The sequence below is a fragment of the Vanellus vanellus genome (assembly GCF_965231255.1).
Source record: "Vanellus vanellus genome assembly, chromosome: 2".
Lineage (NCBI taxonomy): Eukaryota > Metazoa > Chordata > Aves > Charadriiformes > Charadriidae > Vanellus > Vanellus vanellus.
This window is the reverse complement of record NC_138906.1, coordinates 3,393,584-3,417,379: the sequence shown is the minus strand read 5'-3', so window position 1 is coordinate 3,417,379 and position 23,796 is coordinate 3,393,584. Positions and strand designations below refer to the sequence as shown.

Genomic DNA, 23,796 nt, shown 5'->3' with positions numbered 1-23,796 from the left:
TAAGAGAGACTGAGATGTCCACTCATTTCTTAGTTTTTCCTATTTAAGCCAAAAAAAAAAAAAAAAGGCTCTTGCTCAAACCTGGTGAAGCAGGCAACTCAGCTTAACAAATAAACTTATCTCAAGTGCTCTTTAATAAGAATGTTTATCATTTATTTCTGGAAAATATGTTGAGTCCGGTATGCTGAAAGCTCTCTGTGGTGTTTGACCTGTGTCATTCAAAGCAAGGCATGGGTGTGTGTTTGCAAGGGGGATATTTTGTCCGAGGCATCACAGTATGCTACTTGCCTCCCAGTCCCTTCTCATAGGAAAGGTGCTTTTTTTTTTGTTTACATATGTGCTCATTTAGAGTCCCTGTAGAAAAACAGATCCCTCTGGAGGGTGATTTATACCAGCTAAGGTCTATGTTTTAAATAAGTGGGATAAATCTCTGGATGTGCTCAGATCCCTCCATTGGCTATAAAGGAGTCATCAAGGGTGAGGTATCTACCTGGTCTACGACAGATAAAGCTGGGTTGCCTGAATCTCTCCTAAGTGAACGGTGAAGGCCACAAGAAGACCTGTGGGATCTGATCTGTTTCTGTTTGTATGAGTGGGTTGGGAGGTGAACAGGCACAGAGCCCTTGGAAACGCTGCCCTGTTTGCCTGCAGCTATCTCCTCTGCAGCAAACCCATCGCCTCTGCGGCCAATTCATTGCTGCTGCAACCAACCCATCGCCTCTGCAGCCAACCCATCACATCTGCAGCCAACCTGTTGCCTCTGCAACCAACCCATCACCTCGGCAGCCAACCCATCGCCTCTGCAAGCAACCCATCATCTCCACAGCAAATCCATCACCTCCGCAGCAAACCCATCAACTCTGTAGGCAACCCATTGCCTTTGCAGCAAATCCATTGCATCTGCAGCCAACCCATCACCTCTACAGCAGTCCAGTCAAACTGAAAATGTCGAAGAGAAGCTGTGCTGCTTTCTGAATCAAATGAGCCCATTTCATGAGTATGCCTTTCCTCACTAAGGACAGAGGAATGGGATAGGCCGTTACAGGGTTTCTTTTGGGAGCAGATCTCTCAGTACACAGCCCATTCTAACCATGGTAGGTGCAATGGAAGGACGGCGATGGTAGGTTCCAATGAAAGGAACAACACGGGTTCCCCCATCTAGCCTATCAGCAGTGTCTCCCCCTAATTGTACCCTCATGCTCAGTGCTTGCAATCTATTCGCTTTTCCAGCATGATTACAGCCCTGGTGGTTGCATGACTATGCCCTCCAGGCTCCCAACCTCATGTACTGACAGAGGAAGAAAATGGCAGGAAATGGTAGAACCAACACAAGATTTCTCAGAAACTCCCAGGGGCATTGTGCAAAGTGATGTCTTGCCCATGTCGGGCTTTTCTTGCTCCAGAAAAACAGTATTTACTGCAGTCACCGGCCAAGATGGTAGTGGCTCACCATGTACCAGCGCTCAGCCATGACCAGCCATGTGATTGGTCTTTGTCCTCCCCACTTTTGAAGAACGATGCATGTCTTTCAGCCACCTTTCTTCACATTGCAGCTGTATGCTTGGAGGGAAACTGGATCCCTGTCCTAGAGATGCTCTTGTGGCAGTTTAAGTGTACAAGTTTTACTCATAATTGGGTTGTCACCTACCACAGCACCTACCCACAGGCATGGGTTAAATGGTGCCAACTCAGATGGCATCTCTTCTTCCAAAGGACACAACTTCTCTGCTACAGGAGGAAGACGCATTTGTTCCCTACTTCTCCCCAGCTGTATTTCAGCCCGTGATATGAAATACCATCCCATCAAAACTGTGGAATGGTGGGAAAAATACTCAGACACAGGTTAAAATTAATGCCTTTTTTTTTTTTTTTAATTTTCATTATAAAGTTAACACATCTATCAAACTTAACTGGTAACAAAAAACAGTTACAAGACATCGCTAGTGTGCTGTCAGTAGAAAATAGGGTAAAAGCCGATGAGGTCACAAGCACAACAGCAGAGCAACAACACTGTCCCGATGAGTTATTTCCGCAAATATATACTCTTACTAATATATACATTTATTCATAAAATAAATAATCATAAAAAAATCATCAGACGTAACAAAATACTGAGGAAAAAAAGATGACAATCCTACTTTGTACAATAGCTTTGGAATTTCAGGTTGTATCATACATGCAATCTGTACAAAGGGGTGCTCAGGTGGGGTGAGGGCAGGGGCAGGCTGGGGAAGAGTTACAGACAGGGATGTAGCTTTGAAGAAGGCGATGTAATCAGGCAGACAGTCTGTGGGAAGGGAAAGCAATAGTGAAAAAACCCACCCACAAGAAGATACTTGTCCTCGACTGCCGGACAAGCATGTTTTGTACCATGGGGGAATCCCCTGGGGTGCTACAGGTCTGTGTTTTATGTCTTCCACACTGCTGGTGGGCTTGTCAGATAGTCCAAAGCTACGACAGGTCTTGTTTGGGCAGGTTTTGTCCTGGGAGTGACAGAAAGCGATGCCATAAGAGATAGATCGAGTGTGTCTCCACCAAGATTAAGAGGTGTAAGGCTGAGCTGCAGTCAGTCAGGGACAGGCGGGCAGTGGAGCAACTAGGTCTGGAGGAACGCACACCAGTGGGAACCAGGGTTTCAGTGGGGAGGATTTAATCACATACTGGAGGATTTTGGAGGTTTTGGGAGCCTGCCTTGGAAAGAACTCAGGCCTCTTGTGCTTTCCAAGTGGTAGCAGTGGGTGGCAAGTGCATGTTGGGAAGGAGCTCTGACAAGATGGTGCCTTCCCTCAAAGACGTGGGTGATACTCGGCTGCTTGCTAGCCTATGTCTGAGCAGACGTGCCTTCAGGATTTTTGGTGGAGTGGAATGAATAGTGAGGAATAAATAAATACTAATAAATAATAAGGAGAAACTTGGAAAAGAAAGGAAAATGAGGAAAGCATTTCCTCACACCTTCCCCACTCTCCACTTCCACACAGGGCCGCCCAAGACCTCCCTTGGTCCACAGAACACATATAAGAAAAGCAAGGTCTACAGAGACAAAGGAGGAGACCATGTCATGTGGAAAAGACTCTTGTGACTGTTGTGCTTCAGGAGCTTTCTCTATCTGGATGGTATTCACATAACAGCAGGATTTTTCCTGTAGGTGACTTGGTGGGACTTGTCCGTTTTCATTATGTGCTCACCAACAGGAAAAGCAGAGATGCTCCTTTGGGGTCAAACCCATTACACATCAGTCAGTAAAGTGGATTCAAATAATTATTCTTACAGAACAAGGCCACCCTCTGCTCCCTTTGATACACTCGTAAGTCTGGCATCATGGAAATAATGCCTTCAGATTTATATCAGTTGAAGTGAGAGTAGAGTTGAGCCTATACACAGTTTTCCATCTTAAAGTGTCTAAAGATATGAGAGTCAGGCATATGGAGTGGGATCCAGCTCATAGATTAAGACACACACTTGTAGATGTCCAGAAGCATGTGTCTCCATGTGAGTTAGATGCCCAAACATCCACATCTGATGGACGTCTACTCAGCACAGTCAGTGGAGTCCAGAGAGTGGTTCACCTTGCCCTACAGTAGACACTTACATTTGGCCAGCTGAATTGCCCTCTAGCCTCCACTGCTTATTGACTAGGAGCTTGACTGAGCTGCTCAAGCACAGGCATCTATTGCCATCTGAGATGCCCTGGCGTTTCTGAAGCATCTGCATGGAGCTGGCAGATATGCCATGGGACTTAAGGGAAGCCCACACTCTTCCAGGGTAGCTTCTAGAAGCCAATGGGGTACCCTGGGGCATCCCAAATGGCTCTAGACACCTATTTTCAACTATTCAGTTCAGCCCTAGATGTTATGTTTAGGCAAATGGAGCCCATCTTTGGGCTTGTATGGGAGTTTAAGCACCTGGCTCACATGAAGATACCTGCATTTAAGCATCTCACTTTTTATTCCAAATCCCACCGTAGGTACCACTGTCTGGGAGTTAACTACTGTGCTTGAGAAAATTTCCCCCTCCAAAGTCAAGATGCACCAAAGACACCTCCTGAAACTGCAGTAAAGTGGGAGCAGAATGACCTGCCCAAGTCCATGAAGACACTGGAAGTGTCAGGAATGAGAACTCACCACCCTTTTCTCAAAACGGAAGCCACAGGAGCCTCCGTTTCTCACTAAATGGAAGTATCTACACCCCACAGCAGTTAACGGAGGCCTGAAGCAGGAGGGTCCTGTCCCCTTGCTGAGTAGTGATGAACAGCAGATCAGTAGTTCTTGTTTGGACCATACAAGAGAGAGCAGGAAACGTCAGCATGGAAGGGGGGGGTAAGCCACGAAGAAAACAATTCAGCAAAAAGCAAGCCAGATCCCATTGCTGCTGCCCAGTGAGAGAGGGGAAATCTAGAAAAGAGATTCTCCCATACTAAGAAGTCCCTACTGTAACAATCAAGATTTAGCTTGGAGGGAGGTAGAAAATAGGAGACGTATAGCTGTGAAGAAGAGATGGGATCTCCTGCCGCCCAGCCCACCTTTTCTCCCATCATCTAACACTCTGTCCACAGCTTCTCATCCAAACATCTGCTTGGGCGCATCACTGAGATCTGAGCGAACATCCCACTCCCTCGCTACGCCACTGATGGCAGAGTGTTGCCTCCTCAGCAGCCTCAGCTCTGGAGCAGGTCTCTGGAAGAGCCAGGAGTCATTTTCCTACAGGCAGCCTATTTCACCAGGTGCAATGGCTGGTGTCTGCAGGGCAGTTTGATTTGGTGCCTTTTCGTGGCCCTGTTTTATCTTCCCAAAGCAATATCATTAAAGCATCAAGGGAAGCCGGGAGTAATTTCCATAGTGAAAAACCTAGGACTGGATTCACAACTCCTAGCTCCTGCAGAGTGCTCATGTTGTAACCCTGAATGTCCCCAGGAACATCAAACCCCAAATTTTCAGCACTGAAACCTCTCTTTGAAGCTACAAAAAGTGACCCAGAGCTCACAGTGTTTCTCCTGTATTTGAATTTAAGGATGGGGGCATGACAAGCATATGATCACACATGACGGATGTATTATAATCCATGGACATCTCTGTGGCAATGTATCTGAATGCACCGAAAACACCAGAATTATTTTAGATTGAGTGGCAGAAGAAATTGCTCTCTGAGGTTCGCTAATACAGAAATCCTGCGATGCTCAGCTAAGACTGCAGTACTTCTGTCTGCGAAGCTGGTGTGGTTGCTGCTGACTCAGAGATTTCTGTACCATATTGCATTTTGTGGTGTGGTTGTCTCTGCAGTCCCCTCCCAAGATTAAATCCTGACTGCTTTAGTTCCGCACATGAAGCCCCTTGCAAGGAGTGGAAACACTTCTGGAGACCTCAAAATGCTTTGGAGAAGACTGTCAGTGCAGAGTGTGGCACTTAGCTAAAAAAGATACATCAGGGGTCAAGTAGTAGAAAATGTCATGCATTTCCTCCTCCATGTTTTTCTTTTCTCTGAGAAAGAGAAACCCCCAAAATCTAAAACTAAACCAAAACAAAAAAACTCCTAAACTTGCCATTTCTTTCATAGAAAGAAAAGAGATGAGGCCAAATTCACCCTTTGCAGGTAACTCCACTGTCTTTAATGAGGTTGGATGTGGAACTCATGAGGCCATCATGATAACCTATTTGTTCAGCTAAAGGAAAGGTTGGATAGCAGCAAGTCGGAGGGTGGAATGATGTTCCTTTTTTATTTTTATATTTGACATCTGTGTTACTTGGTTGCATGATATCTTCTCCCCTTGCCCTGGTACTGCCAGGCGCATCCCTGATACAAACCATCTGCCTGAGGACAAACCTCATCAGAAGGGAAGACTGCAGGGAAGGGCACCATGGATCACGGAGGCCGAGTTAGCCAGCTCCCATTTGTGGGAAATGAATGGTCTTCTCCTTCTTTCAACTATAAACTGGTGCATTACCCCACTTAACTGAGGTGGAAGGGAAGTTTTGACAAAAAGCCATTTCCAGACAAGTGCACAATTCAACGCAGAGGCATCTCATACCATTTTGGACACCCTACAGTCTCTGACATATCTGCCCAGATTTAAGACTTGTGGGACTCCTACATCATCGAAGCAACAGCTGGATCCCAATAGGATATTGTAGGGCACCTAAAATGTCACCAGATGCTTGTATTATTGAGTGAAACCCTAAGTCCTCTCCGTAAGGAAAGCCCTACTGTTTTCACAGAATGGGAGAACCTGAGGCAGAAGAAGGGTCTGGGTAGTATTTAGGCCATCTTCTAAATGAGGCCTAATGTAGTCATGATGATGCGTAGGGAAGGATAGCACCTCCCTCATCATTGTTTCAGTCTTTCACACCAGTACAGTGGCAACCCTGACTTGAGACATCTAGTGTAGGCAGTGGAGTGGGATCTCAGTTTTCCAGAGACGGTTCCTGAATTCGTGTGTGCTAGGGAGTGATGGCCCAGGTCCCTTCTCCACAGCCATGGGGTCAGAGGCAGGCCTAGCACGTGCACTCAGCATGCTCCCAGGCCCCTAGCAGGCTCTCCCTCTTCCCTCCTCATGGGTGGGCAGAGTCAGACCTGGGACTAGGACTCTCAGATGCACTTGGGGTGATCAACAGAATTCACACAGGCATTTTTCATTGACTTTAGTAGCAGCTGCTCAACCCCTTACATTATATCACCACGGTGGATGACTAATTACATAATAAAACAGAACAAGTATGCATAGGCTTCATTAAAAATCCCCTGAATGGGGTAGGAGTCCCCAACCACTGAGCTGTTTCAAGCCTGACCCCAGCTTTGAATGAAGGAGTACAATTGCCAGCCCATCTCAGCTGATGATCAGATTGTAGCTTCACCTTCTTGACTCATGGTGGACTTCACACCATCAGACAGTACCCACCTACGAGCTCATCACTTAGTATGAGCTCATCAGCTAAAGTCGGAGGAAAGACAGAGGTACATCCAGAGGGCAATTTACCAAACATAGCTTAGATATCATCCTAGGCTATGATGAATCACCCCCTGGACTTGTTTCTTTCTTGCCATTGATCCTAGCAGAAAACTAGATAAATAGCTTAGACTAGATGACATGGCCAGATGAAATAAATTACACTGCTGCAGTCAAAATCTGTTTGTTCACCTTAAGAGGCAATTGCTCAGCAAATGCCTAGTTTGGGTTTTTTTTCTCCCCCATGCTTCCCAAAGAGCTTCATCTGCTAGTGATGTTGGGCTTGATTCTGGTGCAAAAGCAGAAACGGTGGATGTCAGCATGCTGCGGGTGGGCTGGGGTCAGAGTCCAGCTCCCACGCACGGAAGCCAAGTCCTTCAACCCATTTCTTCACTGGTATGGTATAAAAGAAGGAGTCTGAAACCACCTTGCTTAAAAATATTAGGGTAAAATTGGTTGTGGGTGTGACCCTGTTGAAGTCAATGGATTGACAGGGACTGTGACCTGCAATGATTTGCATCCTCGCTGTCAGGGCACAACTCACTGACAGAAGTACCTGGTGGGACATGTCTAACGTCTCTCGCTGTGACTGCTAGCACTACATCATATTAAATAAATCAGATGTATCTTCCCTTGTCCCATCTTTTGCAGTTCATCAATGTCTCCACCGCACATGTGGTTTTCTTCAGCTTTCTTGACAGCTTGTGTTTGAATATTGGTTATCGTGGCAATTTCCCCCTGCAGTGGCTTCCTTCAGCATTTGCCATAATGATCAGGTTTCCTTCTCTCCCAGACTGTATTATTAAAAAATCAGTCATACATCCATTAATTGGTCCATCTTTCAGTTTTTAGTGATCTATTGCTTTCCACCAGTTAGTGTGTGGCCATCCATTGGGTGCAGTGTTTACCTGCACAGATACGATTGATTGGTTTTCTCCCCATTTTTTTCTTTGTCTCTCTTGATCCCTTCCTCTCTCCTTCCTTCCCTTCTGTGTCTCTGCTCTCATTTCATTGCAGCGTTTTTTTTTTTGCAGAGCGTTGATAGAAGTGCCTCCATCAATAAGCAAAGCTAGCTTGTGCCCTTGGGCACAGCCCTGAGACAAATGGGTGATGCATAAACTGCACCAGCCTAGGAGTAGTCCCAGGAGACGCCGTGACTCAGAGTCAATCCTTGGAGGCATCATTTCCTCCTGTTTTCTCTCTGATGGCATTAAGCTCTGTTTGTTCCCTGCTTCTTCTGCATACTCCCTCCTTTGCTTCCCGGGAATAAGCTGACATGGAGGGAGAGAAGAGCACTCTCTACATGGATGTCCAGGCGTGAACTAGCCAACAGCCATGAAAAGACTCTTATGGGTCACTGGGAGTTAGATCACGCCCCATTTCCCTTCCTGTACTGAAGAGGAAGAAAAAAATGCCAACCCATTGTCCTTTTCCCAAGATAGGAACTCAAAGGTATGGGTAAGACAAAGAGAACACAGGACAAGTGCATCCAAGGTTCAACAGGGTACGACTCTGGGGCATATATGCAAATATTGACCAGGAATAACTCAAGCAGGGTTACAGTGCTGTAATACCGAGGTGATGGGCTGAGATTTGCGCCTGATACCCACGTGACTGAAGGAAGCCCTGATGCCCACGGAGGAGGTGAGAGCTGTTTCTGTAAACTGGCAATCCTGATCTGAAATCAGAAGTAGAGCAGCACGCGAAGATGGGGAGTCAGAGGTGAACAGCAGAGATGGGCCAGCACTGCAAAGCTGGGATTTGGCTCTGTGTCCAAACTTGCCCAAACTCTGGGCTGGTTCAGAGTCTGGGTTTTGTGCATTTTAATCTGTGCCACTTTTAGAGATGGGAATGGCTGTAGGAATTAGGTGCGGAACAAAATTTGGCTCTAGTCTGAAACTGTTCCAGTTTGTGGGGGGTGGCAGTGGGGGGTTGGTTCACCGTCATGTAAATTAACGGGTGACAAGCAGTCCTTCAGAGTCATGTTCCCGACAGACTTGTGGTCTAAGGCTTTTATTAAGTGCCCAGGGGGAAGCCTGCTTGAGGTGCAGAGAGCGGATAGACTAAGTGCATGTTCCGCTGTTGGTGATGGCATTCTTTAATGAGGCGGAAGGGGTAAACACTTTCCCTTTCTTCGTCTACAGGAACAAGCTGGGATACTGAGGAGCTGGATGTCCTATGCCCAGCAGCAAGTGTCCATCCCCAGGAGACTCCTGTTTTCAAGGAAGACTCATTGGTTGAGCCGTGTACCAGGCCACAGCTGGAGCAACATCTCCATTCGTGGGACTGCCTCCTTCTCAATGCACACACTGAGTTTTCTTCACTTCACATATCAGGCACCGAATGTTTCCGTACCATACACATCACCTGTGTGCCAACAGGACATTTGCAGGAAACCATTAGAAGTTCTCTCTCTCTTTCTCCATCTCCATCTCCTTCTCCCTCCCTCTCTACAGGTGTCACTGAATCCTATGTCAAATCTGGCAGAAGCTACTATGCTAAAAATTTCATGCGAAGAGCCTGCCCGCTCTACAGCTCTATGATATATTTGTAGACTTCTCTGGTTCCAGGGCAAAAGCAAAGGAGTATTTGCATTATTTTTTTAAAAAATCATTAATTTACTTGCTTTTATTTCTTTTGCTGCTGTTGTTGTTGCTCATATTATACACAGAATCTGGCCATTTGGGTATGTAGATAGATCTCAGAAAGCTTAGTGCTGCTGTCCAACACAGCCTCTGCCCGGCTGAGGGAAAAGGAGATATTTAGGAAGACCCAAGTCTTTCAAAAGACACTTAATCACACGAGTCACTCAGGTGGGTGAGAGCAGAGCAAATCCATGCTTTTACTGATGCTCTTCTTTCCAGCTCTGTGTTGTCGGCTGGTTGAAAAAACTCTGTCTCCTACAGGAGGCATCGTTGGGGCATAACTTGTGTGACTGCCAGATGTACCTCGGGATAGCCCAGAAGTCATTAGACCTATTCTATCCAACCAGTTTTAGCCTTTTTTAAAGTTTTTATTCTTTTAATATCAAAAAAGTAGACTTCTCCCATGTCTGCAACCTCAGAGGAAGTAGGCTCAACTCCATCTCTCCGCTTGGAGCCCAGTGAAGGGTTTTGCCTGCTTTATTTGCACGTGTGGACATCGTAGACTCGTATGCACTCCTGGCAGCGGACGTAGCAGCACCAGTGGAAGATACAGTGACACTTCTCTTTCCGTTTTTCAGTCCTTGTGTTGTGCCCGCGGCCGCAGCACAAAAGGTCGCAACCATCAATCCCATGGGAAGTGACATTACAGATCCTGTCACGGGTCCCAAAGGAACCTGTCTCAGGGTTGGGCTCACAAAAGTTTGGTGAGTTCTCATAGTAAACCAGGTCCTTCTCAGTTGGAGCCTTGAAGAAGTTGTATTTGGGCCTGAGGGTCTCGACCCAGCCACGGGATTCTCGATGTTTTTCCACCACCATTTCAGAAGCGCTATCGTACTTGTCCTTGAGGTAGTCACCGATGACCCTGAAGTCTGGCTGAGACCACCAGCAGGTCTTCACTTCGCAGCTGCCCGAGAGGCCGTGACATTTGCACTTAAGATGCATGAGTTCAATAATAGACTGAAAAAGAGGAGAGGAAAGGCAAAGAGGAGGGAAGGCATTAGCCTGTAATCAAAACACAGATTGCATTCTGCAATTTAGCCAGGATTTCCTAAAGAATTGCAGTGTTTTCATAAATATATTTACACACTTGCAGACAAAAATCACCTTATTCTCCAGTCAATGCCTTGCACAGATGCTGGATCTGAGGCAGATAAAGCCTCTACAGCTTTATTTTTTTCACTGACTACCTCTGATTCCCACTCCAACTTTAAGCATCTATCAAGCGCTTTCACGAAGGGCTGAAGCGATTTCTGTGCATACCAACTTCTATCTTATCAATGTTCATGTGTGAATATCACAGTACTGTCACCCAGGAACACAATTCAGGCACGTCTAGGCAGAGAAGCGAAGAACACAGAAATCTTCTAAAGCAATGCCTTCGTAAATTAAATATACAGCTATTCCACTGGAAATTCAAGAAATACGAAATGTCCTAACCATCTAGCACAGAATTCCATCTTTTCAGTATGTTTCATGTTTACTTAAGCAAACAAGGTTCTAGCCTTGCTGCAGCTATTTTCAGACACCTGAAAAGTAATGTATTATTTTTATTTTAAAGCCAGGTTTACATTTTTTTCTAAAACCATTTCAAAGGTAAAAAAAAAAAAAAAAAAGAAGCCCGACTTTTGATTTTGAAAGGCTCGGACCTTGACATAAAACACTGTCCTGGAATAAATGGAAAGGTGATTATTGATCCCAGAAGTTTGCTATTCGCTTTTACCTCTTACGAAATTAGTCTAAAGGTTTCTAGAGTTGTTGCCCTCCAGTATTCTGAGGTGGGAGACAGCCTTATGCAACTTACTTGATAATCTGCATTTTCAGACTGATCAGCAAATTTCCGGGTACATGAACAGACTAGTGCCAGCCTGAGTCCAAAAGATTTGCCATGAATCAGCACCTTGGTGTTCACCAGGTGCTTTCCTGTGTTATTTACGGAGTATCACCCGCCGCAAAGGAGGTTGTAATTAGCGATGAGAGAGAACCACAAAATGTTTGGTTCATATAATCACGCTGAACTTAATCAAAGCTTCTGGCCTGGTAGTAGGGTTTGAGTTCATATGGGAACTAATATGAAATGTTGCCCATGGCTCAGGTTTAGCTGGCAGCATTTGAGCACGGAGGCCTGGAAGAGCTACCCCATGAGTGCTGGCGCGGTGAGAATGGAAAAAAAACTAGTGCCTTATAAAACGGTAGGATTTCAGGTAATGGTGTGACATCTGCTCTCTAATCTTTGACTTCTGTAAAATGTCCGAAAATAACTCGGTGTCAAGTAACTAGACTTACAGTAAAAAGGCCTGTGGTCGCAGGGATGTTTGCTCCAAGCTCAGTTTTTCCAAGGATTCTCACTTTAAGGCAAATTCCTCCTTTCCACTCTACCCAGCTTCTCCTTACCTTATCTAGCAACTGCCACCAGCAATGCATGATACCTTGCGGTACCTGGGATAATTTGGGCCAGTGCTGGAGGAAACCACATTATTGCTTGTATTTGTCTTCACCACAGATAATTTTTGTCTCTGGCTGTATTTCATTTTGAAGCGTTGTAGTCCCTATCGTAGACAAGCTCTCCCGTGGTGTGAGGTGGCATAATGCCACCAGGGTTTGACAGTGTCCACCTGAGGAGCTCAGACCGAAGTCCTGGCCTGCCTGAGGATAACTGTTGCCTAGCACAGTGCAACTGTGGTGGCTTTGCTACAGCTCACTGCATGTCCTCCTAGGCATGTGTAAGGCCTTCTGCTGAGGGAACAAGACCATATTAATCTCTTTCGATTACAGTGATGTATCTTTTTTCCACTGAGGGATAAACTATCTCAAGTTTACTATGTGAGAAAAAATGTTGTTATCTCGCAGGAGCCCGTGGCATGGTCTCCATTAGCAAGAGCTTTGTGATTGAATTTCACAAATTGTTTCCCATAGATTACATTCTTATGGCATTTATGGGCTATTCTTGAGAAGAAAAAGAGAATGTCCTCTTACTGGGATTGTTCCACCTTATGGCAAACTTTCACTGCGTATGAGGCGGTCACTGTGATGAAGGCAAGACTTTATGCTTTCAGTTCCCTTATACATTTTGCTCTGCAACTGTTTGAAGTGAAAACGTCCTAGCTGGCTTTGGGGCTTGGTCCAGGTTTAATCAAGAGGCAGCAGAGTCACATTCCCTCTCATTTTCTTTAAATATTCCCTGGCAAATGGAACAGTGTTGAGAAGAGCAGTGGAAAATGTTCTCCTGCTCTTCCCCACCCTCAAGCTTCTAGACCGGGGTGGTGGTCCTAGGGGAATGAACAGTTGCACTCAAACTCGGATTCAGTTGCCTAAACGCATGCATCTAATGCCATTTGTGAGCTCCAGGGGTGTCCAAGGTACCAGTTAAAAGATGGCAGCGGACCTGCAGGAGTCCCAGTCTTTCCCAGTAGCAGCTCAAGGACGGGCTTCATGATATCTCAGCTTATACCAAAATGCTTTTGTTTAAGCAGCTGAATCCTCCCCATAAACCCTGGTTCATCTCTTGTAACTTCAGATGCCTACAGCACAGACATCTCTGGCCATACAGCTCACCTTCTTCCCACAGCCAGCCGAGGTGGACAGGCACAGTTGGGGCATCATTAGCTGAGCTATTTCAAACGACCCCTTCAGGCTGGGATGAGATCCCATTCCTAGACCTGTCTGTCTTGATCCATTCTCTATAAAGACACCTGGACCACGGACTCCAAGGTAGACATTTACATCTGGGTGGGTAAACGTACTTACAGCTTTCAGAGGTCTAGTACATCAGTCAACACCCTGACAAGAACTATGATAGGGTGGGTAGCATTGTTTCATGACGTACAACAGCCCAGATTTCGTTTTGCTTATTCCCTCCCATTGTTCATTGGGGCAGGTAAGCAAAGGTTAAAGGGACATCGAGAAAGGTGAAACTAAACGTCCTTACTGTCCTTCCAGCTTCGTTGTTGTGCCTGTTCATGGCTGACCGAGCGTCTGGTCTGTTCTCTCGGGCATCCGCAAACTCCCGAGACACCATGCTCCCAAACTCCACGTCCTCGCTGCAGCCCCCCCATTTCCAGCCTTCCCCGGGAGAGCCCTTGTGGCGGGTGTCACAACCGCAGATGGTGGCCGAGCCCTCGGCGCAGGATCTGGTCACTGCAAAAGCCACTCCAGCAGAGGCAATGGCGTGGACAAAGGCTGATTCCCTGGTAGCTGTGAAAGAGAGAAACCAATGAATAGTGGCCAGCGAAGGGACCATGCGTGGCTATGATCAGCCCTGTGAACGCCTTCTCTCGAAGGCATGGCAGAAGGCCAGGAAACTCTCCTCTTCTCTGTGGTCCGGCTTGGACCTACTCCAAAGACATTTTCTTGTATAAGAAAATAATAGGAAATAAGCTCCTGTGTAGACAGGACCAGGCTTGATTCAAGGCCGCTGAGGTCAGCCAAGAAGTTTTGACTAAGGTCATCCTAAGGTCTCAGGATAGGGCTGTGGCAAAACAAAAAGCAGTGCAAACCTGAGTTTCAGGGGGCATACAGAATACACTACGTGGTACTTTGCACAGAATTTGGGCTGTGTTGCCATAACATGGAAAATGCAGGTCTACACTTAATGACAGCCTCCGAACCTTAGTGGTGGGACCAGCACCAGGTAAAGGACCTCCTCCTCCTTGACTGGTAGAGCTGCTGATGGCTGGAAGGTAGGAAAATGCCAGGATGGCCAGATAATCCCCCGTCCTCGCTATGTAAATTAAATGTTGTCCCCGCCCCCTGTCCTGAGGCCACCTTCTTTTTCCTAGGCTGTCTAGCTCACTTAGAGACTGTTCAATATGTGGCATCTTGCATCTATCCAAAGTTTTACTCATTTGCCTAATTCATGAAAATGAGATTTCTTTTTCTGCCCATTGCCTCAGGGTGCTGGGTGGGATCAGCTGAAAGATTTCATGGTTAGGGCCTTTGTCTCTGTGGAGACCTTTCTTCACGGCCTTTCATCCTAGCTGGAGCTGGGTGGGGAAGGGCAGCTCAGCATTAGCCTGCCGTTCCTGGATAAGCTGGTGCTTTTTCTTCTCCATGTCAAAATGAAAAACAAACATTTTAAACTGCTTTGCAAATGGGGAATATACCAAAATATCAGTTTTTATCTCCCTCCCCTCCAATTTTGGTCTTAATGTTTCTTTACAGACTAGAAATGACCCTGGAGTTCAACAAGCACACCTCAGACACCACCACTGCAATGCTTTTTGGCTCCAGCAAAATGGCATTTTTATCACGAACAGGGCTGTTCTCAAACCCTTGAGGCAGTTCTAAGATGACACGATGATTCTGATAACTGGCCTCCTTAACCTCCTACACCATTCCCCACGCGAACTCACCTCGTGCCTATAGACCAGTTAGCCAAGAAAGCATCTTGCCTCTGACACCTTTCGGATGGTTTGGCTAGTGACAGTGTTGAAATATGAATGGATCCATAAAGGCAGAATGTCAGGTTTTCAGTTGATGCAGTTTCACCAGCTTCTACTGAGCTTTGCACCAGCTGACGAGGTGCCTTCTCAAAACCACTCAAACCTTCTCTGCACCATATTTTGCTGATCTGAGCTTTCCCTGGGCATTTTGGCTTAATCTTTACCTTCTAGATGCTTCCAGGCTTTACTAACGTGAGGAGAATTGAACATGCCAAGCCAAAACCCAACATTTTCTCGGGGAGAAATCAAAACTGCACGCTTGCAGAGCGGTCGCGGCTGCATTGAAGGCTTAAGCAAGAACTTGTGCAGCACCGCTTCACTTTGGGAAGACTACCAAACACAACAGTATGCAAATCAAGTAATGTGCATGAACTTACAAGCCAAAGGTATGAGCAATGTCCTGGAACATGATGTCAATGCGCTTCGTGAGGTTAGTAAGTCACTGAGGGCTAGAACCAAAAAAAGGAAAATGCAGGAACCCTCAGTTCCACAATGTGATTTTGAAAACCCCTTGTTCAGCATCTGGCCAGCCTGGAGGATCCCAGCTTCCTGCAACTGATGACCATACAGTTCCTGAGCTGTGTGAAAGCTCAGCTTTTGAGCATAAACAGATGAGTCTAGTTCTAACAAGACTGGGGACTCAGCATCTTGCACTTGCTTGAGCTCAGATAGAATCCAGAGACCAAACCTTGGGGGTGGGGAGCTTGGTGCGGTGTCTCCAAGGGATTTAATGACCAGCCTTGGGGTCTGTAAAGGGCAAAGGCTTCTCATAGAAGCCAGTCAGATAAGCTGGTGGGATGAATGCTGTTACCTTCTGGTAGGGAGGTAGAGGGTATAATGCCCGACCAAAGAATCGCTGACACACCTTCCACCTCCTCCTACTGTGGCCAAATTAATCTTTAAACCTTTTGATATGCCATGGACAAAAGAGGAAGATCATAATTGTTCTTCTTCAGGGGAGAAACAGAATTCTATCTGACAGCTGTAGCAGGTAATGCGTGTTGCTTGAATAGGTTAGCTCTCATCTTTTGGGAATCACCCCTTCCTCTGCTCAGGAGGAGAGACCTGATCCAGACCTTTAAATACTTGAGAAGGTGCTAGAGGTGCTGAACTGATGTTTTCAAATGCCATGGAGAGCCCCCGCGCCTTGCCACACTGGGACCGACAAGCAAGCAGCTGCAGCCACGGTGTTTGTGCAGAAAACCTTCTCCTGCGTGGGGATGAGAGGGGTAACCTTGGCTTAGGAGTCCACAGGTCGTGGATCCCACCTGGGCTTCAGCAGGAGCCATTAGCTCAGCACAGCGGCGTTTCTCTGCGCGTACAGAGCTCACCAGAACCCAGGGAGCTTCAGGCAACGCAGCCAGAGGGTCTGCAGAATTTCTGCATTTTCCAGGACTGAACAGCTGAACAAGGGGTTACAGGAGCACTGCTTTGGTTGTGGATACCCAATTCTGCCTAAACCCAGGTCCATTACCTAAACTCTCCACTGGTGCTATCCCTTACTGAAAGCCTACAGCTCCGGGAGGGTATTGATAGGATTTGCCTTAAGAAGCACCGATTATATTCAGCTCTCCTCTTCCCAGAAAGAGCCCGATGCTTTTTTACAGCCGGGATAGCATAGTCAGTAATCACTCCCCGGCTTTTGAAATGCAGCCACCCCTGGGGTGGAGTGCAGCCACCACTTAGCAGCACACAACAGGAAGCAAATAGCATTGTATCTGATGGTAACTACCTGGGGAATGTAGGCAGGCAGAGCGGAGAAGTTGAAATCTGGCCCCGGGGCACTGAGGTTAGGAGTTTGTCTCTTGAGAAAGTTGCAGCCGATCTCTTAGCGACTCCCTGAAATTAGGGCACCGGGTTTTACATCTCCTGCCCCTCACTGGAGGCACCGGGTTCAATATTGACGCAGATGGAAGAGCGCCTTCCCGTGAATCACGTCCTGCCACCTCCTAAGTTATAGGACTGTCCTCCCGATTACTAAGCAGACCTGACCCTGCTGAGCTCTGAAGAGCTCCCCAGGTTGTAGCCGGAGGCGGTGTGGCTGCAGGAATGGAGAAGGAGTGTATAGAGATACAGATAAGCAGAAGGAAAGCATGCACTTGTAATGGAAATGAGGGGTTATTAAGGTGCCATATAAAAATGCAAGAGACTTAGCAAAGATAACAGGAAAGTGCAGTATATTTGTCAGGTCGCCTCATTCCTCTCTGGGTGGTTCTGGTAGCAGGAGACGAGCAGCTCGTTATGACTTGAAGAGAGCTTCTGGAAAGTCATCTGGCAAGAGAAGGTTAATAGGGACTAATACCTCATGGGGATGTCGACGTAAGAGCGTTTTAACCACTTTGCTTTCAGTGCAGCACAAGGTCACCAAAGCTCTGGCTTCAGCTTGTCTAATTCCTGCCTGCTCCTCAGTTTCCCTGCAGGGCTTAGAGACTTGGATGGCCCGAGCTTCAAGGTACCCCATTTGGGACCCTTTTTTGGGGGTGGGCTGTCAGCGAAAAAGGTGCTGAGACTTACAGAGGGCCTTCAGGGACGTTTTGCAGAGCTCTCTAAGTCACTGGTCACTTCTGGAAATCATTGCCTGAGGAGCCCGGTCTGTGAAGCTCTGAGCCTGAATGTCCCGTGCAGAACACCTCTGACCGCCCTGCCTCAACAGCAGAAACATCTCGGGATGCAAAAACACATGGCTGGGCAATATCAATATGAGAATTCAGAAGCCTGAGGATGAGGAGACCTAACATTTGATGGTTTTTTCACGTGACTTTGGGCACATCCTTTAGTCATCTTGTGCTTCTGCTTCCTTATCCACACACCTGAGGACAATCCTGCTTATCTCCTCAGGAGCCTGCTATGCTAAATTCAGTGATGTCTTCAGAATCGTGGGCAGAAGGTGGGCAGAAGGTGTTGAAGCCGAACAAAGGGTCATCAAGATGTGGGATGAGGAAGGCAAATGAATAACCGCATAAATATCTCGAGTGTCTAATATACGAAACCCGGTCTCATGGGTTCTGCTGCGCAGACAATGACTTATTTTCCCTGAATCTTTCTCTGAATGACTAAATGCTTAACCCCAGGTCAGGTAAATATTCCAGATATGAGGGAGGAATGACTATGATGAAGTAGAAGGATGAACACAATGGTTTATTTTGGTCTTAAAAAGCTACAGTCCCTTTTTACCACCTTTGTACCAGAGTACTGAACCCACTCTTGACACCCCAAATCTTTCTTTCCTCCTTGCACGGTGGCCTGGTGATAACAGCAGGTGCCTGGGATAGGGCAATGCAAGCCACCTTCAGATGTGTTGGGAGTTGAAGTTGAAAGTCCTGGGTCCTGGACTGCAGCTCAAAGAGCTAGGCGGTATTTTAGAAAGGGGACACTGCTGTTTCCCCTGACTGCTCTTTAAAAGAGAGCAGTGAGATCTGTGCAGTCAGGAAAGAAAGAGAAAGAGAGAGAGAAAGAAAGAAAGGGAGGGAGGGAGGAAGGAAGGAAGGAAGGAAGGAAGGAAGGAAGGAAGGAAGGAAGGAAGGAAGGAAGGAAGGAAGGAAGGAAGGAAGGAAGGAAGGAAGGAAGGAAGGAAGGATGTCTTGCTTGAGGTGGTTCTGGGCTGTACATCTTGTGAGGAAGGAAGCAAACCTCAGCAGCTGGAGAACAGATAGCCAAGCAGTAGAGACGGAGCCTGCTCTAAGGGTTTTCCACTCAGCATCCCACTTTTCTAGGTGGTCCTCCTGACGGTGTGGAAGCTCCTTTGCAAAGGGAACATTGATGTCTCCAGGACAGCTACTGATTCTGCTCTGTGGAGACAAACCTGCCATGCCAACAACCCTTTACTGCCCAGGACTTTGTCACCATAATTTTTGAAACAAATGGAGTCGAACACTGACTTAATGCCTTTTTGGGCTGGAAAATGTATAAACAACATAGAAAGGAATAGAATTGTCCCAAATTGCCCAGAAGACATATGATAGTGAAGGAAAGTGTTCCCACATCTTAGCCACTCCTCCCAGCCATCGCTAACATGTCTACTCTTGAATAGAGGATCCTACTCCACCTTCCACACTAGGGAAGATGCTGCAATGGTGTGGTTGCAAGCCTTGAATTTATGACACCCCAAACTTCTTGAGTGCTCTTGGGAAAGTCACTCAGCATGTGGGGTAAAATGGGGAAAATATCATATCTGCTTAGCAGGATCGCAGGGAGGAGACACTCTGTTTTCTCTCAGCCTCTTTTTTCAAAGCTACAAGACAAAAGAAAGCTACCTGTTGTGTCAGCTACCTCAGACACCCAGGCACCCATCTCTGAGGGGCCGAAGGTGTAAAGTCTTTCCAACATTTATCTGGTAGGGCATGTACCCAGGGAGTGTGAGAAAGGGTTTCAATTCCCTCCTTGGCCCGAGGGGATACAAACCCACAGCTCTCATGCTAGGATTTGCACAACAGTTGACACTACATTGACTCTGGATTTAAAAAAAAAAAAAAAAGAACCTAAATAAACCCCAAGAAATGAGAAACTAGCAATAAAACTGGGGGCAGACTAGTGCTTCTGGTATTTGGAGCCAGCACAGCCCTGCCTCTTACACTGGGGACCTGTCCTGACAGCTCGTTTTCCTCCTGATTACTGTGGCCGGTGTCCTTCTTCCAGGTCCTTCTTGAATCATGAGGACTGCAGACTGCAGGGGAGGAAGGCGTTGTCCAATGGAGAAAGGTGATGAGAAATTTGTGAAGTGAGCTTTGAGAGCTTTGGAAGCCCAGTCTTTGACTCAAGGTGAGGTGAATTTGGTTCTCGACTGTAGTATAAAGAGGACTACCAAGCTGCTGTCAGTGCACTGTGGTTTCCTCCTTGAATCCATCAGGAAGGCCACTTTAGCTAGATATGGGAGGAGAGTTGTGTCATTCCATTGTGGGGAAGGTCACCCATAAACACCTCCATGGTGAAAGCTAAACCAGGAAGAAGGGCTTGAATGAAAGCCCATGTTGCACCACTTTGGATGGAAAAGAAGGGCGCCAGAAAAGATTAACACCAAATGCTCCTCACCATGGAAGCAGGGGCTGAAGTACTGATGGTGTAAAAGTCAGTGCCTTCTTCTTGCCTGCAACTACGCTGAAGCCAAGGCTGGAGGAGAACCTCAGCTCTGAAGGGTACCTCTCAGAGCTACCTTGAGCCAGAGCCTCATCAGATGTTAAGTAGATGGTGACCCCCAGGGCAAGTGGGTTTCTTTAGGCTCACACTGACAGCCTTGCAGATGCAGCTAGCTTCTGAAGAGCAGAAGTGAAATCCAACAGAACTGGTGAGTCAGAGCTCACAGGAGCTGCAAAAACATACTCGGAGATCTCTATTGGCTTACACTAATGTGAAAAGCATTGACTGCTGGCCCTGAAATCTGTGTGCAGGATAAGCAAGGACCACCTGCGGAAACGCAGCCTTGCTTGTCCCAGATACCAGGAGAAGATAGTCCAGTCCCCTCAGCCCTGCTGGCCTGTGTGCTAAACTTGCTAATGAGCAGATCCCTCAGAGCCAAGAACCAAGGGTTCAGGACATGGGGATGTTGTCCCCAATGTTACGATGCTCTTCACACTAAAGGGAGTTTGTAAGAAAGATGGGGACAGACTTTTCAGTAGGGCCCATTGCAATAGGAGAAGAGTTAATGGGTTTAAACTAAAAGAGGGGAGAGTTAGATTAGATATAAGGAAGAATTTTTTTATGCTGAGGGTGGTGAAACCCTGGTCCAGGTTGCCCAGAGAGGTGGTAGATGCCCCATCCCTGGAAACATTCAAGGTCAGGTTGGACGGGGCTCTGAGCAACCTGATCTAGTTGAAGATTTCCCTGCTCATGGCAGGGGGTTGGACTAGATGGCCTTTAAAGGTCCTTTCCAACCCAAACCATTCTATGATTCTATGATTGTAAGAAATGAAGGGTCACAACTGAGAGCACAGGACATATTTCTCCCCAGGGAAAGGAGGAGAGAAGGTGGGAAAAAAATGTTAAAAGGTGCTTCTGTTTTTTTTTTTTTTTTTTTATGATCACAAGGAAGCAAATCATTTGCCAATCAGAACTATTAAATATTGGCACAGCACCAGAGGAAAATGGAGAACAGGGAACCCTTTGGCACACGCTGGCTGACAGATCCATCCACGCTGCAGAGACAGTGCCCAAGTGCTGGAGGGGAACAAGCAGTGTTCCCATCATAGAGGAGGAGGAGGATCACAGAGGTGTCATGGCTGCTGTGAGCCTGACATTGCTTGTGGGGAAAATACTGGGAACGTTGGAAACAAAATATTGGCTCTCGTGGCCTTGGAGGCAGGTGAGCTTCAGTTTCACTGCATTCCTCTTGATTGTAGCAATAGAGGATCCCATCTCAGATAAACCAACTGAAAGGGGTTTACATAAGCCATCTGGCTCAGCCTCAAGATTCCTTCAGCTCCTCTCCGGAGAGGCCCCTGTTTCCAGCGTTCATATTTCCCCTGACTCACCCTCACCATCCTCAACATGTTGGTGTCCTGCAACAGCATCTCCTGGCCTGGTACCGAAGACTCCTCAATGACCCCCTTACCCCAAAAAGCAAGCTTTGTACCACACTTGCTGCTTGCTTTCAAAGGTTCATCTTCTACTTATGATGGAAGGTGGAGAGGAGCAAGTTGTGGCTTTGGATGTACTCAACCAAATAACTATAAAAGGAGAGGACAAGACAGGCTTCCTGGTGGGAGGGTGAACCATTCCACAGAGCACGTTCCCAAACTCTACAGCATGTGCTGAATTCATACTGGGTGTGTTGGAAAATGCTTTCCAAAGTCAAAGCTTTAGGAAGAGATCCTGAGCTTCTTTAAAGCTTTCATTTCTTTACTTGGTGCCATCCCCAAGTCTAAACACCACGCAGCCAAGAGCCTTGACCCTGATTTTCTGCTCAATCACAGCAGCATCAGTCAGGAAGTCCTTGTTGTTACTCTGAGAAGGCTCTAGAGGCTTTAGGAAGACCAGAGCCTGGTGACTGCCTTACCCAGTGGGCTACAAATGCTGCACAAAAGCCCTCTCTGGACATGAGTGACTCTGAAACTCTGCCTCAGTTTCCCTTTTTGCAAAAATGGAAAAAATTCACATATCATGGCACATAAAATCCACTCGTATATTCTTTCAAATGGTGATCACTATTGACTGACACCACAGACCACATCTGGCATACTGTCCATACAGGACAGAGACAGAAAGCTCAACTTATGCTCTACAACCTGAGCTTTGAGCATCCTTTCAGCCTACAACATTATGGGGGAAAGAGGAAAAATGGAGGACTTTTCTCCTCACCCAGTACTGCATGATGCCTTATTACCCCAGGGGTGATGCTTGTGCTTGGATCACTCTTTCTCCATAGGGCCTTCCATGAGAACATCAGTACCTCGAGCTGCTTCTGTGCTGAGCTGTGTGGACGTGGCTACTTTCTTATCAGCACCTCATCTGGGCTTACAGCCTTTGTAGGTCTTGGCAGTAGCTCCAGGACTTTCCAGAGCAGCTCTGCATCGCACGTTTCCAGAGCTATATAAACCTCCATCAACCTAGTCCAGAAAAGCATGATTGCATGAGATCTCTTCTACAGTAGCAGATCCTAAATGATTGCCTGGGATCCCTCAGATGCGGAAGCATCACTAAATCCATTCCCCAAAGATCCATTTTTAAGACTACAGTCTCAGTGTAGACTTACAGACCGACCTGAATGATTTGGAGCCGTACACCAGTGAAACCTGAACACATGCTGCCGTTGTCTGGTGTGCCAATTTGTCTCAGGTCCCATACTCTTTAGCAGCATTTCCCAGATGGGTTCATTTCCAAGCCTGTGGAAGCTTGCTGCCCAAAACCACCGGTCCTTGGGGGCCGCCGTTAACAGAGGCTTTCAGGTCTAACCCTGAAACGGGGTGGGGGCAGCTCCAAGAGCAGATGCAAGCGGTGGGAGAAATGCAGCTTTGGAGCACCCACGCTGCAGCAAGCGATGCCAGCCAGGAGCTGCCCCGCGGATCCATGCCAGGCCCCGTGTGATGCTGCAGCTTATGCCCTTCTTCACAGAGAGCCAAGGCAACTCCATGCCCAGTTGATTCTGCACTGTTTCTCATCAAAATCCAGCTCCGGGGTTTGCTTGACTTTTTTATCCTTTTAAAAATCAGGCCCCTAAATGCAAAGACTTATGCAAATGCAAAGCATAATAACAAGAAGCTAACCACACTTTTGCATATCTTAAAGGAAAGGTTAGGTTTGGGTCCCATCTGTGTTTTGAACGAAGTTCTGATTGAGTTCTTGTTTCCTCTGAACCGGCGTGCTAGTGTCAACACATCCCTGGGAAGATGAAAGGCCCTAAAAAGACATTTGATCAGATTAGCTGTGATTCAGATCATTGGAGGGAAATTATTAAATGGGCAATTCCTGCCAGGGAACATGAAGGCGATACAGATAAGAGGGAATGTTGGATTGAAGGAGGTTGGATTAACACAGCCTGTAAAATCCTGAAGGCCAAGTTCCCCTAAAACATCTGAATGATGGGGTTTTGGTTTTTTTGGTTTTTTTTTTTTTTATTATTATTATTGTTTTGGGTTTTGGTTTTTTTTTTTTTTTTACTTTTTTTTCCTGCTGGTTGCTTATGGTTATCGTTGCGCCTAGCACGACAGAACTGCAACCTCCAGCGCGGCGCTGACGCTTCCAAACCTTTCGGGCTCGACCCGAAACAGGTAGAGCCAGATTGTCAGATGCCGGAGCAGCCCGGGAGCCTCTCACGCGTGGTGCGGCGCTGTGCTGGGACAGGGGC

At 46.9% G+C, this 23,796-nt stretch overlaps 1 protein-coding gene across 1 annotated transcript in view; it reads right to left on the bottom strand.

Moving 5' to 3' along the window:
- Window positions 1-10,059: 10,059 nt before the first annotated feature.
- WNT3A (Wnt family member 3A) overlaps window positions 10,060-23,796 on the bottom strand; it is a gene marked incomplete at both ends in the record, with an annotated part of 89,022 nt that continues 75,285 nt past the window's right edge. Inside the window, 2 exons of the mRNA XM_082479709.1 lie at window positions 10,060-10,539; window positions 13,508-13,773. Coding sequence (XP_082335835.1) covers window positions 10,060-10,539; window positions 13,508-13,773 — 746 coding nt within the window. The remainder of the gene's footprint in view (window positions 10,540-13,507; window positions 13,774-23,796) is intronic.